General features: G+C 41.4%; 2 protein-coding genes across 2 annotated transcripts in view; one reads left to right on the top strand and one right to left on the bottom strand.

Moving 5' to 3' along the window:
* The window catches only part of ATP6V0A4 (ATPase H+ transporting V0 subunit a4), a 43,379-nt gene extending 37,967 nt beyond the window's left edge, over window positions 1-5,412 (bottom strand). The window contains exon 1 of the mRNA XM_020800428.3: window positions 915-5,412. The gene's annotated coding sequence lies outside the window, so the exon portion shown is untranslated. The remainder of the gene's footprint in view (window positions 1-914) is intronic.
* Window positions 5,413-7,610: 2,198 nt separating this feature from the next.
* Window positions 7,611-11,948, top strand: TMEM213 (transmembrane protein 213). The gene is made up of 3 exons (XM_020800507.3): window positions 7,611-7,997; window positions 10,544-10,579; window positions 11,187-11,948. Exons 1-3 carry the CDS (start codon window positions 7,925-7,927, stop codon window positions 11,354-11,356), a joined length of 279 nt encoding a protein of 92 aa, XP_020656166.3. The 5' UTR covers window positions 7,611-7,924; the 3' UTR covers window positions 11,357-11,948.
* Window positions 11,949-12,441: the final 493 nt, after the last annotated feature.

Raw genomic sequence — 12,441 nt, 5'->3', positions numbered from 1 at the left:
AACTGGAGATGCCAGGGATTGCACTTGGCATCAATAGCATGCAGAATAAGCCCTTGCTGCTCAGGCAGGACTGTCAGGATGTTAATGTTATGAACACCTGAAATGTTCACTACCTGTGCATGCCATTGTCACTGTGGAAGTACATTGCAATTCTCATTCCACTTGGATCCATTCAATCCCTCCCTGTTTTCTCACAATTGGCTTCAGCATGTAGACTGTGTATAAAGCTGTAGTCCACCTCATGTGCGCTATGTCTCCAAAAATGTGGATTATAATCCAAAGAAGTAAATTTGTTTGCCTAGAAGGTATCACAGTACTTCTGTTCTTGCCATTGCTCTAGCATTTAGCTCTGGCGCCCCTCACACTTAATATGAAGGTAATTTAATGCACACATAAACTGGCAACTCACACCTCCACAGAACCCTCAAGAAGGCTTTGCACTACAAACCTGTGGTCACCAAAACATTCATAGACTGGTATCTTTCCATTTTGTCGCCTGACATTTGAGTATAAAGGTTATTAATTTAATGCCGTGTCCCTCATCATCCCCAGATCAGCATAACATTCATACAGTTCATCCCTGTCAGTTTTTCAAAAGAGGAATATTTCACATTTGCTTTCTACTATACTTATGGTGGCGTTCTCGTACTTGTTATAATTAGACCAAGCACATCAGCAAATTGAAAGCCTCCACATCCAGTGCTGTTAAATGTTAATTGCTGATTTCAAAATACATATTTAGCTATTTAATCTAGGTCTGCATTAATGTTATTTTCAAGGAAGTAGGCGGGAAAACATTCAGCATCCATATGTTAGAGTAATTTCTAGGAAAACTCAGTTGTCAATGAAAGTGCCCAGAAAACACTGCTTGCCCTCAAAAGAATTGCTGGAACTTATCCATTCCAAAATCTCACCTCAGTTCATCCACTCTCTTCAGATTCCTCTCCTCTGCATAGTCCATGTAAGTTTGGCAACTGCTCCCAGCTTCACCAAGCAGCAAATGAACTCCTGGTGCAAGCTGCTGCTTCCAGACATGCCCTTAGAACAGTCAAACTGGTCCTAACAGGTCCCAGCTGAAGAGAACAAACTTGTCTAGGGTCACAAGGTGGAAAAGACCAGCAATGGCCACCCTGTTTAGCCTAAACATTTCATGTCAGATCTGTGTCATAAGAGCCTCGAGTGTTGTGTCAGCAGGTGTGGTGTTGCCATCAACAACACTAAAGTCAGCCATTCTTTCTTGCTTTGGCTTTTAATTTTTTAGAATTATTTCCTTTTTCTGATTTATTTTGTGGTGGCCATTCTGCACACACTGCTCTGAAGAATAAGGGAGGCAATGTTTTTTAAAAGCAGTTTCAGTCATTAAAATGCAGGCCAAATACCTCTGTCTTCTTTAAGCTTTTTGCTCTACCAGTGGTGCTGTTAATTAATTTTATACTGCAGATTGATCTTATAGAGTCCCCCTGTCCAATGACAGTGCAGTTGATTTACTAGAAAATGTAGTAAGTCAGCTTTGCTCTGTGTGTGTGTGTGTGTGTCTTTGATTCCTCTTTATCCTGCCGAGTGGCACCCTAAATCTTTGCCCCCAAAGCCCTATCCTGACAGCATCCTTATGCAGGGAATACAGGAGTCAAGCAGGAAAATGACCTTTTCTACTGGCCAACAGAAACACATGATAAAATTCAGTGGAAAGTGAACACCATTCCAATTGTTCCCAAATAGATCTTTGCCAAGTAAGAGTCAAAAATCTTGCATGTTATGAAAATTAATACATTCTTGCACTCACATGCATGAGCATTTCTCAGATCCACAGCCTTGCATCTCTAGGGATTTATTTGAATGGCTATAGCACAGGCTTCTCCAGTAAGAAGACCTTGCTTTAGACTCTGGGCATCTCCAGCCCAGATGTGGCTGAGAAATTTGCCAGTTTGGAACCATACAGAGCTCCAGGTACCATTGTGGCCAATAGATCAATAATCCGATTTAGTTTAGAGCAGGTTCCCAGCGAGTTCTTAATTTAAACTGTGTAGCACTATAGTCTTGCTGGTTTTTTAAAAAATCCAGCCTTGGATTTCATTCATGATGAAGATGTCTTATTTAGAGAAGGCCAAGGGGGCCACACTGATCCATGCAACTGCAACCTCAAGATCAGACTGCTGTAATTCACTCTGTGTGGGACTACCCTTGAAGACATCTCAGAGGCTACAACTGATACAACACACAGCCGTTAGGCTATTAATAGGTGCTTCTCGGCATGATCATCTAACATCTATTTTGTGCCAGCTGCATTGGTTGCCAGTGGTTTTACAGGCTCAGTTCAAGACTGTTGGTTATTACCTTTAAAATCCTACATGACTTGAGATCCACATGCTTACTGAACTGCATCTATCTATATGAGCCCCCAAGTCAACTAAGATCATCTGGAACGGCCCTTCTCAAGATACCAACCATTAAAGCAGTGCAACATGAGTGTCTCTGAAAAGGATCTTTCCATGTTGTCACCTCCATGCTGTGGAATTCTCTTCCTGAGTCTATGTGAAGCATGATATTCCTGCAGAAATTCAAGAGGTGATGTGAGGCAGGATTGTTTTGGAGGGTCTTTGGAGCCTATGGGCTGATATTCCACCACTTACGCGGCATGCATTTTTATTTGTGATTGTTTCAATGTGGCTAGGTTTCACTGCATTTTATTATTTAGATGGAGTGTTTTATTGTTATATAACGGCATATAAATGAAGTAAATAATAAGATAGAATGAGAATAAATAATAATGAATAATGAATGGTAATGAAGGTCTGAAATACAGAACTGCAAATGCAAGAGCAACAATGAATTGCACTGGAGTGCTACAGAAGGACGTAATCACTTCTCTCTTCTGCAAAAACTAGCAATCCATTGCAGTAGTAGGGTAGTGCCAAATGCAGATCACCGCTATGGACCAAAATCTGTGTGGGGTTGATTGGAAGGGATTTTCAATGAGCATTTATCCATTTTACCTCAAAACAGCTGTGGGAGTTAGCGCTTTATATTAAAAGCACTATGCAGGAGTGGAATAAACCCTTCCATGTCTCAATGTTGTTCTGGTCCTCCATGTTAAGCCATTTTCTCCCTCCCAGCAGTGACACACGTCCCACCCTTGAGGTGATAGTGTATGTATGCTTTAAGGGCAGGAGGAATGGGTTGACTCCTTTCCCTCATATTCCTTTGCTTATAAAAAGTTAACTCGCCATAATCAAATGGATATGTGTGTGTGGAATCTGGTTTAGGCTTAGATCTTTCTGAAGGGTTTAGGGTGGGAAATGTACTGAAGGGTCAGGGTTGTTTCCCGGTTTTATTGCTGTTGTTGCTTCCAGCCCAAGGTGCCGTGCTGTAAAAAGAACTTGTTCTCTGTTTTGGCTACACCTGTTAAACTAGGCTAAGTGTAAAGCATGGGAGATACGCCTGGGTCATGGCTGACAAAAATCACCAAAGGCTGAGGTAGCCATTGCTGACGCATTAAAGGGCCATATTTCTGGGTAGAGGATATCGCTCCGTGACAGAGAACATGCAGAAAATCTCCAGGTTTAATCCCTGGCAACTCAAGAAAAGTGAGGGGGTGTGAGGGTTCAAGTCCTGGCTCCAATTTTTCTTTGAATAAATTGACAGATTTCTTTGGTTTGGAAACTGGGAGTCACATTTATTGGATTATTTAACAAACAGCCAATATCGACAAACATATTCCAACCATTGTCTCCCTCTAACTACGGGTTAGGAGGGGGCTTCCAGCCTTTAACTTTGAAACAATTAGTCTCCTGGGTGTTCTAGGGGCCCGGCCAGTCCAGCGTACAGTCTGGGTTTAATAACTGTCCATTCTCCCCCTCTAATAGAGGTACTGTATCTTCGTCCCTGTCATCTATCCAGATCGGGTCTCGGGAGGAGGCATTCTCTGGCCAAAGTCTCCTGAAGGACCTCTCTGCTGCTCCAGCATCATCAGCCATTCCAATCTCTGTCTCCATTCCCTCTCAAGCTTCTCTTTTTCCTCCCTCAACTTCTTCCTCCACTCCTTCGTCTCACGCTGCCCCCCAATAAGAGGGCTTAGGTATAAGCTCACTTCTTCTCTGGGCTTCTGCCTCTTCTCTTGGGACCCTCAGCTTCTCCACCTTCCCAGTCCACGGGTCCCCTAGCCCTGTCCACTCCCAACCCTGAGGCAAGCTGACCTTCCCCCTCTTTATATCCCCCAGCCCCGCCTCTACTTCTACCTGGGGCTGTCATTCTTTTCCCGCCAAAATATTCTTGCCTTCCCCAACGGACATTCCTCTCAATTCCCCCTCCATGCTCCCTGGGCTTTGCTCAGGTGGTCTAATCTTCCTGAGAGGGGGAATGGATGGTGTTTGTACCTCCTTGTTGGCAGAGAGCGGGAGGGATGGCACTCCCATGAGAGGGGCCTTGCTCTCACCAACAGCCTCACAGGGGTGTGCTTGAAAATATAGAACATTCCACAAATTAGTTTTGGCCTTACTAGATGGGTCAAAGGTTATATTCACAGTAAGGCAGACTCTTATGTTCCTTTGCTCCATCATCTCTGGCCAATATCATGCAAAGAATTCACCCTTCCACTGAACTGCCATCCTTCCTTACTATCAGGTAATCATCTGTGCTGTGGTTACTAGAGAAAGAGGAAGAGCTTGGGAAGAAGTTACCGCTGGGGTTATGTCCTCCATCTTTCTCCCAGTGCCAAGCTGCTCAAAAAACAATCCTTCCCCCAAAGCATCTGCGGCTCAAAGATGAGGATTCAAAAATGATAATCTGACACTATCCCAGTTTAGCCAGTCTCTTATGCGCCATTTGCATGATCAGAGATCTCATACAAAGGAGCACGTGGAGGAGTGTGATGGAGTGTGTCAATGGCCAAGACCAACTTCAATTCTGTGCAAATCCTACACATGTACATGTTATATGTTGTAGGGCAGTTTACCAGAACCAGGTGGACTCTAAACATGCTGGGTGACATTGTCCTCCAGCTCTGACTGATGTTGGGTCAGAACATCTGGAAAGCTGTGATATGAGGATGTCACAATCGCATGTGGCTGTCTGTAAACATCCATTATGTGCATGCAAAATGTAAACGTCAGAGCTAGGTGTGACCTTGTTCCTTCCCTTTGTGTATGCTTCATTAAGTAGACACTACGCAACAGGAGACCACCCCCTGAAATAGTGAGTTGAGAAATGTTGTTCCTTAGAACTACAACTCACAGTGGCAATGCTTGCTGCAGAATCATGAAAGTTGTAGTCCAGAAAAGTAACACTTCCCCTTTCTATCAGTAGCTCTGGCCCTTTAAATCCTTCCATTTGCCTCAGCAGGAAAAGTAATGACAGATGGAATGAAATATAATTAATTTAAAACTATTTAAACATGTAGGTCTGTTCTTTCTCCAGCACAAAGAGAATAAACTCAGGAGGCACCAAACAGTGTAATAAATATTTACAAAATCTTTCTGAACTATAGCATTTAGTTTCTTGCATGTTCTGTTTCAGTTCTGAAAAGAAACTCATATTGCGTGAAGGAAGTTCTTTAAACACTGAATGGTCTTATGTTATGTGGGCAAGGAGGGATAAAAAGTTATCCTTCTGATCTATGAGAAAGGCAAGAGTCCACGAGAACTGCCTGCTGAAAAACCTGCTGGAAGCTGCTGTGACTTCCTTGAAAGTTGAAACCTAAAACAAAACTGTTCTTTCATTCCAATTTATAAACAAATATTCACCAAGGTGGTGTAAACCTTGGTAAAAACAGAGTTAAAATAACAGGTCTCCATATAGTTGGTAGTCCCAGAAAAAGCTGATTCCTAGATTTAGTAGGTTTTGAACATCCATTTGACTGCTCCTAGCTTCTCACCAGTGGAGAAAAACATAATGTGCTCACATCCACCTTGTTGTTGACCCAACAAGACAGCATAAAGCAGCAGCATAAGCCAACAGTTGACATGTGAAATACTCCTTCTCCCTTGAGTAAGAGCACATGCCATAACTAGAAAATAAAATTAAAAGTTGCTTACAGGAGGGGGAATGAAGTTATCCCTCACTAAATTACAGTCACAATTTACCCTAGTAGTAAAAAAAAAACAAATAGTACAGAATCCTGTTCTCAATGTATGTTTGCATAAGAGAAACAGAGCAGCAAATTAATACAGTACTCATTAAGGAGCTGCTGGTAGTGTTCATGGTATGTATCAGAAATACATTTCTATGAACTGTCAGTAGAATTCTGGATACTAGTTGCAAATTACTCATTTCTAACTAGTGATTTTCAAATCTTGGACAGTATATTCCAAACAATTCACATCCAGCATATCTTTGAATACAGATTATCATTGGATCAATCCCATAGATTCCCCATGTACACTGCATTAACATTTTGTGGTATGCATTGCAAATACTGTACAAGGCTGCTCTGTTGAGCTAGAGAGCAAGAAAAGGAGAAAAGGGTTATGTGATACCTATAGAGCATTTCTGAGACTTCTGTCAAGCATTTGGCTTGTGTTTTCTTTTTGCCACCATGGATAACATGTGCCTAGCTCACAGCAAAAGAAACTTCATAGACTGGCAGCTGGTGTGGAGAAGGGTCAAGATGATGATGTGCCATTATGAATGCTGGAAGCTAAACCCATTAAGTTGTTTGGGTCAATTCAGTCTATTTGACTGAGATTGGTCAACTTTTATTAAGCTCCAAGAAAGTAGGTTTTCATTACGAATCTGTTCTTTTTTTCAGCTGCTACAAGTTTCAAGGATAATTCTGCTGCTATGCGAGACCATCCTTACCAGGTGGGAGACTCCTGAGATAGAAGATGCTTGGTTCCATAATAAGGCAACTAAAGGTTTGTTATGAATTTACTGATCTTTTTTTCCAGAGAAGTGGACAGGGATGCTGATGGGTTTGGCACTGCCAAGGTAACTTAGTTGTCTTTAGATACGCTAAATTTAGAATTAGGACAGCACATTTTACTGCTTTGCCTCAGACAGCAGAATATGTTTGGCTGTCCCTGCTTCATGTATTCATGCAGATATGCATGAATAAAACTGTTCACATAGTATACTGTCAGTTTGTAAAAGACCTTGGGGTGATTTACAAATAGAAAAACAAAGAGAATCACTTGAATCACAAATCACAAGTATAACAGTAAAGACAAGTAAAACTGCCCAAGTGGAATTGAGATCTTGAAATGCTGGGATATGAAATTATTGAAATGATGTTTTTGCAACAAGCAGTTAAAGCCTTGTGCCCTTCAAAGGAAAAAGGTGGAATATGAATTAAATAAACAAATAAAATATAAACAGTGGTTTGCTGGCAAGACAAAAATCAAAGTCTCCAATAGACTTAACACAACTAATTCTCTGAACATCGCTGGAAGGGGAAAATCTGTAGGAAAGACTAAAAACATTAAGGGATCTTTCCTGTTTTGTGTAAGGAAGAGAGAAGATGGTGAACGTTTATTACCCAGATGAAATTATAAAACACCATGCAGCAAGAATTCTTGGTTTTTATATACTTCTCTGAAGGAATTTAATATTAACCAAGTTATTCTAGAAATAGCATCTGTTCAGATCCACAACACCCCAAAAAGCAGTTTGGTGGGACAATGAACAGCTAAACATGAAGAAATGTATGTGCTTAATTCTGTTTGTTATTAACTGCCCTTGGAAGCTACCAGTCACACAGCTTGGGAGGAGGGGCTGGTTGCTTCTTTCTGTCGTTTAGGGAAAGCTCCTCTGGCAGTAGGTGAACTCAACGTCCTTGAGCACAGCAGGAAGTTAATTTTCTCCACCCATGGTCTGGAGTCTGGACGCAACATCTGATGTTGCTTTGTAACCCTGCCATCATCTCTCCGCTGGCAGCTGGTGGCTTCAGTACAAATCAACAGGATTATTAGGGGCTGGGGTCCAACATTTATGAATGGATCTGCTGAGGCGTCTTGCTCTGACCATCCTTGTGCTGTCCTTGGTTCGCTGCGCTTCTTTTTCAGAAGGTGATTTCTTCCGCTTTTGTCATAAAAGCAGGCGTAAAATTTAGAAAAGTTATGTGGAGGGTTGCAGAAAAGTGGGGGAAATACTTTTAAAAGTCATGGTGGCTGTCTATTTGTGGATTCAGCATTTGGACGTAAGGATTTTAGATGTTTGTACTCTAGCTGGAGGATTTTTGTGCTCTGTCCCGTCCCCTCTCCCCCGGTTACTTTTCTATGTTTGGGTGCACGTGGAATTGGGAAAATCTCAATCATTACAGAGTAAGAACGGGAACTGAGTGGTAACTGCATATATTTGATTGCAGTCATCATCAAATCACTGGACTTTTTTTAAAACTGTAATGTTTAGAGGATTGTTCCCTGTGGAAATTTTTGAAAACAGCAGTTGTTAATCTACAGACTGATCTAGAGGAAATTCAGGCTAGATAATGCTAAAGCAAGGGTATCTTGACTAAAGATCTTTTCACACGACGATGGAGGAAAGTGAAGTGCTTTTAAAAAATATTTTTGGCCCAGGGCACATGGTGAGGTAGTCACGTATTCTTCTTGCCTTTGGGAAGATTTATGTGCACCTTGGTTACATCTCATGTGAATCACTGTAGTGTATTGTGTGGGGATCTGTCTTTCAAAAGAAACTCCAGCTGGTCCAGAATACTGCAGTGGGATTCATTGTTTTAATTGATGCTTTTGAATTGTGGTGCTGGAGGAGACTCTTGAGAGTCCCCTGGACTGCAAAGAGAACAAACCTATCCATTTTGAAGAAAATCAACTCTGAGTGCTCACTGGAAAGACAGATTCTGAAGCTGAGGCTCCAATATTTTGTCCATCTCATGAGAAGAGAAGACTCCCTGGAAAAGACCCTGATGTTGGGAAAGTGTGAGGTCAAGAGGAGAAGGGGACGACAGAGAACGAGATGGTTGGACAGTGTCACTGAAGCCACCAACATGAATTTGACCCAACTCTGGGAGGCAGTGGAAGACAGGAGTGCCTAGCATGCTCTGGTCCATGGAGTCACGAAGAGTCAGACAAGACTAAATGACTAAACAACAACAACAACAATGCTACAGGGACTGACTCTCTAGTTGGATCTGCTTCTGGGCAGATTCCAAAGTGCTGGTCGTGACTCGTAACACTCGGGGACCAGATGGACTTTACAAAGTTTCTTACATCTTGAAATCTTCAAGGGAGGCCTTTCTTTGGAGCTGATCTGGAACTCCCTGATGAGGGAGTCTAGAGAGGTCTGTTCTGCATCATTCTTCTGCTGACAAGCAAGGACTTTTTGAAATCCAGTCATTCTTCTGTGTTCTAGCCAAGAGTGTTGACATTTCTTTTTATTGATGTCTTCCAACTATGTTTTTCACTTGATTTCACATTTTGATTTTATTTATTTTTATTTCCATTATGCTATTCCTAGTTTACCTTGAATGCCATTTTGGGGCAGAAAAGGAGAACATGGTAATCAACTGATCTTTTGACGAAAGAAGAACATAGCAAAAATTGGTTGGTAAAAGAAGGCCAGCTGCATTTGTACCAGAAGAGCAAAATTTAGAAGTACATAGGCAGGGAGCACAGTGCTCATGGGATCTATTCCTAGGCACAAAGGTCTGGATTGACAATAGCTATATTGGATAAGGAACAGCTTACAAACAAGGTAAACTTTTATGTCTTCCAGAATTCTTCATCAGGCAAAGACAGTATAAAGTTTGCACTTAAGGCAAACAGGCCAATTATTGGACCAGATGTGAGGTCCATGGCTCTTGAAACAAGAGTGCTAACAAGGCCGGATGGTATTTGCAGATTCCACAGAAGACCAAAGAGTGAAAAGTATTGAGGTCCAAGACACACAGAGGAAGGAAACCTTGCACCTCAGTCTCAGGTGGGATCTATATTTGACCTTATTAGCATTCTGATTTTAAGAGCCAAAGTCCCACTTTTGGACTATTTGCTTTAACAACTGAATAAAATACCACGATTGCCTAATAAGGAATTTTGGAGAACTCCTCTTTGGCAGCATTCTAGTGATCCAGAAAAGGTATTCCCCCACCCAGAACGTTGTGACACTCATTCATTTGAATTGAAGCACTTGGTCGCAAAAGAGAATGAAGTGAGGAAAAATAAACCAACACTAGCTTTTTGAAGCTAATCTGGAGGGCGGAGTGTCCTTTCACATTGCAGTTTTTGTTGTCTTAGAAAAAAAAGGACATGGAGCTTCACAGATCTGTGATTCTGAGGAATATGCAGTCTCACTTCAGAGCCATAATAGTAACATATTTTTGGCTACAACTCCCAGAAGCGCTGAGACAATACATCGGGGGGAGCTTCGGAGGCATTTGTATCATTCAATTATATTAGTACACCACCCTGGGATCTGTAAGGATGAAATGTAGCTTAAAATGTTTAAAATATTTCAAAACACACTAATAATAATTCATTCATTCATTCACTGCTCCATTAGTACACTGCATTATTCTGGGTGATGTACATATAATCAGATTCCCAAACTATAAATCAAAGTGTAAATCCTAACTTGCTACTGTTCTCTCATTTTCTAGAGACAAAGGGACGCTCTGCCAACTCTTCATGTCCTCGTAAGTATGTGTGTTCAGCAATGATGTCGTGTCTACCAGAATTTCTAAAGAGGCAGTTCCAGGTGTCAGATCAGGAAGTCGGATGTCTGAACCTCTCCCTAAAAGTCCTACAAAACTTTGTAGACCTTTGGGGGGAAAACCAGAAGCCTGCGTTAATCAAGAAAGGATTAATTCCTGAATAAAATCAGATAATCTTAGCCTCTAAGTGTATTAATAAACACACAAAAAATCATTCTAAATGCTCACCCAGCCAAACCAACTTGAAATCTATGGAAGAAAATCCATGACGATTGTCTTGTCATCTTGTGTTGATGAGCTGAATGTTGTTATTCCTTTCTGGGCTATCTTTTCTGCTGTCTTTCTCATGTGGCTACTGTAGTCCTAGTGGCCAAACTCTAGGGGTCAGGAAGACAACAGCTCTCACAGTTCCTCACCTAGTATAAGCAGTGCTGCCTGGGGGATGATGGGATTTGTTGTCCTAAAAGTTAACATTCCCAAGCTGTGCTCTCACAGATCAGCACACATCTAATGTTCAGCCTGTATGTGGGCTCAAGCAAAATATTGTACTTCCCAATGGAAGAACTTCTTTTTCTTTCTCTACCATCAGATCAAGAATTCTGCTCAGAAGCTGCCAAGTGTTGTCAGTTTGGGGTGGATGAATATGGCTGGATTGCTGCAGCGGTCGGTTGGAGTCTCTGGTTTCTCACCCTGATCCTTCTCTGCATCAGTAAACTCATGAAACTCAGGCCTGATGAACCGAAATACCTAGAAGCATGATGCCTGGCAAAACTGACCAATACTTGCACCTGCCAACATCATATACAAAGGTGCAAGGAGAGAATTGAAAAAGGATTAATTTCACTTGCTCTGTTGCTGAAGTGTGTGTGTGTGGGGGGGGGGAAAGGACATTTATGTATGGCTCCCTGTAAAAGGGAGCCAAGGAGAAACTGGCAGCTGAGAAGCCATGCTTCAGTGTCCATGTACATCCATCTATCTCATCAAGTTTGGGGGCAGGGGAACAACTTCATATGGCATGTATTCACAGTCCCACCAAACAAGATTGTACTGCTTTTCTTTATTCTCTTGACTCAGCTTGTAAAAGTTTATTTTTTTCAATGGTGATGCTGGCTGGGGAATTTTTAGAAATGGAATCTAAAATGTAACATTTTCAAGTTCTGCTTAGTTGTGAATTGTCCATGTGTAGTGAAATTCATCCCCTTTGAAGTTAGTAATGTGATGTTTTGCAGACTCCATCTCTTGAATCAAAACTTGTAAATTTCTGCTTTCTTTTTCCCTTTCTTTCTCTTTTTAAAGTGAATCCAAGCCATGCCACAGATAATCGAATAAAAATGGGCTGGTCCTTCAGAAAGTAGCAGTGTTTTTACTTCTGTATAGGGCTGTATAGCAAACATGAAGCCAGCTGTTTGCACAACAACTCAGTTGTGTTTTCATTCTCCAGCTCATTTCTCCATGGTTGCACAGTCATTACAGTACAAACATTGCTGGTTTTTTTTTATTGTGTTGTAAAAGCTGTGGCATTCACTAGAAGTATTCAAAGGGCCAGGAAGGCTTAAACCAGAACTGTTTCGGTTAGGTATTTTTACCAGAGGATTTTGATAAACAGTTGGTTTCTTAACACTGCATATTGTGACAGCAGCTAGGATTCTGTTTGCACAACGTTGGAAAAATGAAGTAATACCAAGAGAAGAAGAGATAATTAAGAAGATTTTAGATTGTGCAGAAATGGATAGACTTACACTGAGACTAAGAGAGAGAAAAGATTCAGAATACTTTAATACGTTGAATTTGTTCTACAAATGGCTATAAGATCGGAGAAGGGATTAAATCACCAAGAGATGCAA

This window comes from Pogona vitticeps, chromosome 5 (genome assembly GCF_051106095.1).
Source record: "Pogona vitticeps strain Pit_001003342236 chromosome 5, PviZW2.1, whole genome shotgun sequence".
NCBI classification, from domain to species: domain Eukaryota; kingdom Metazoa; phylum Chordata; class Lepidosauria; order Squamata; family Agamidae; genus Pogona; species Pogona vitticeps.
Note: the sequence above shows the minus strand (reverse complement) of the source record. Positions and strands in the feature narration are given on the sequence as shown.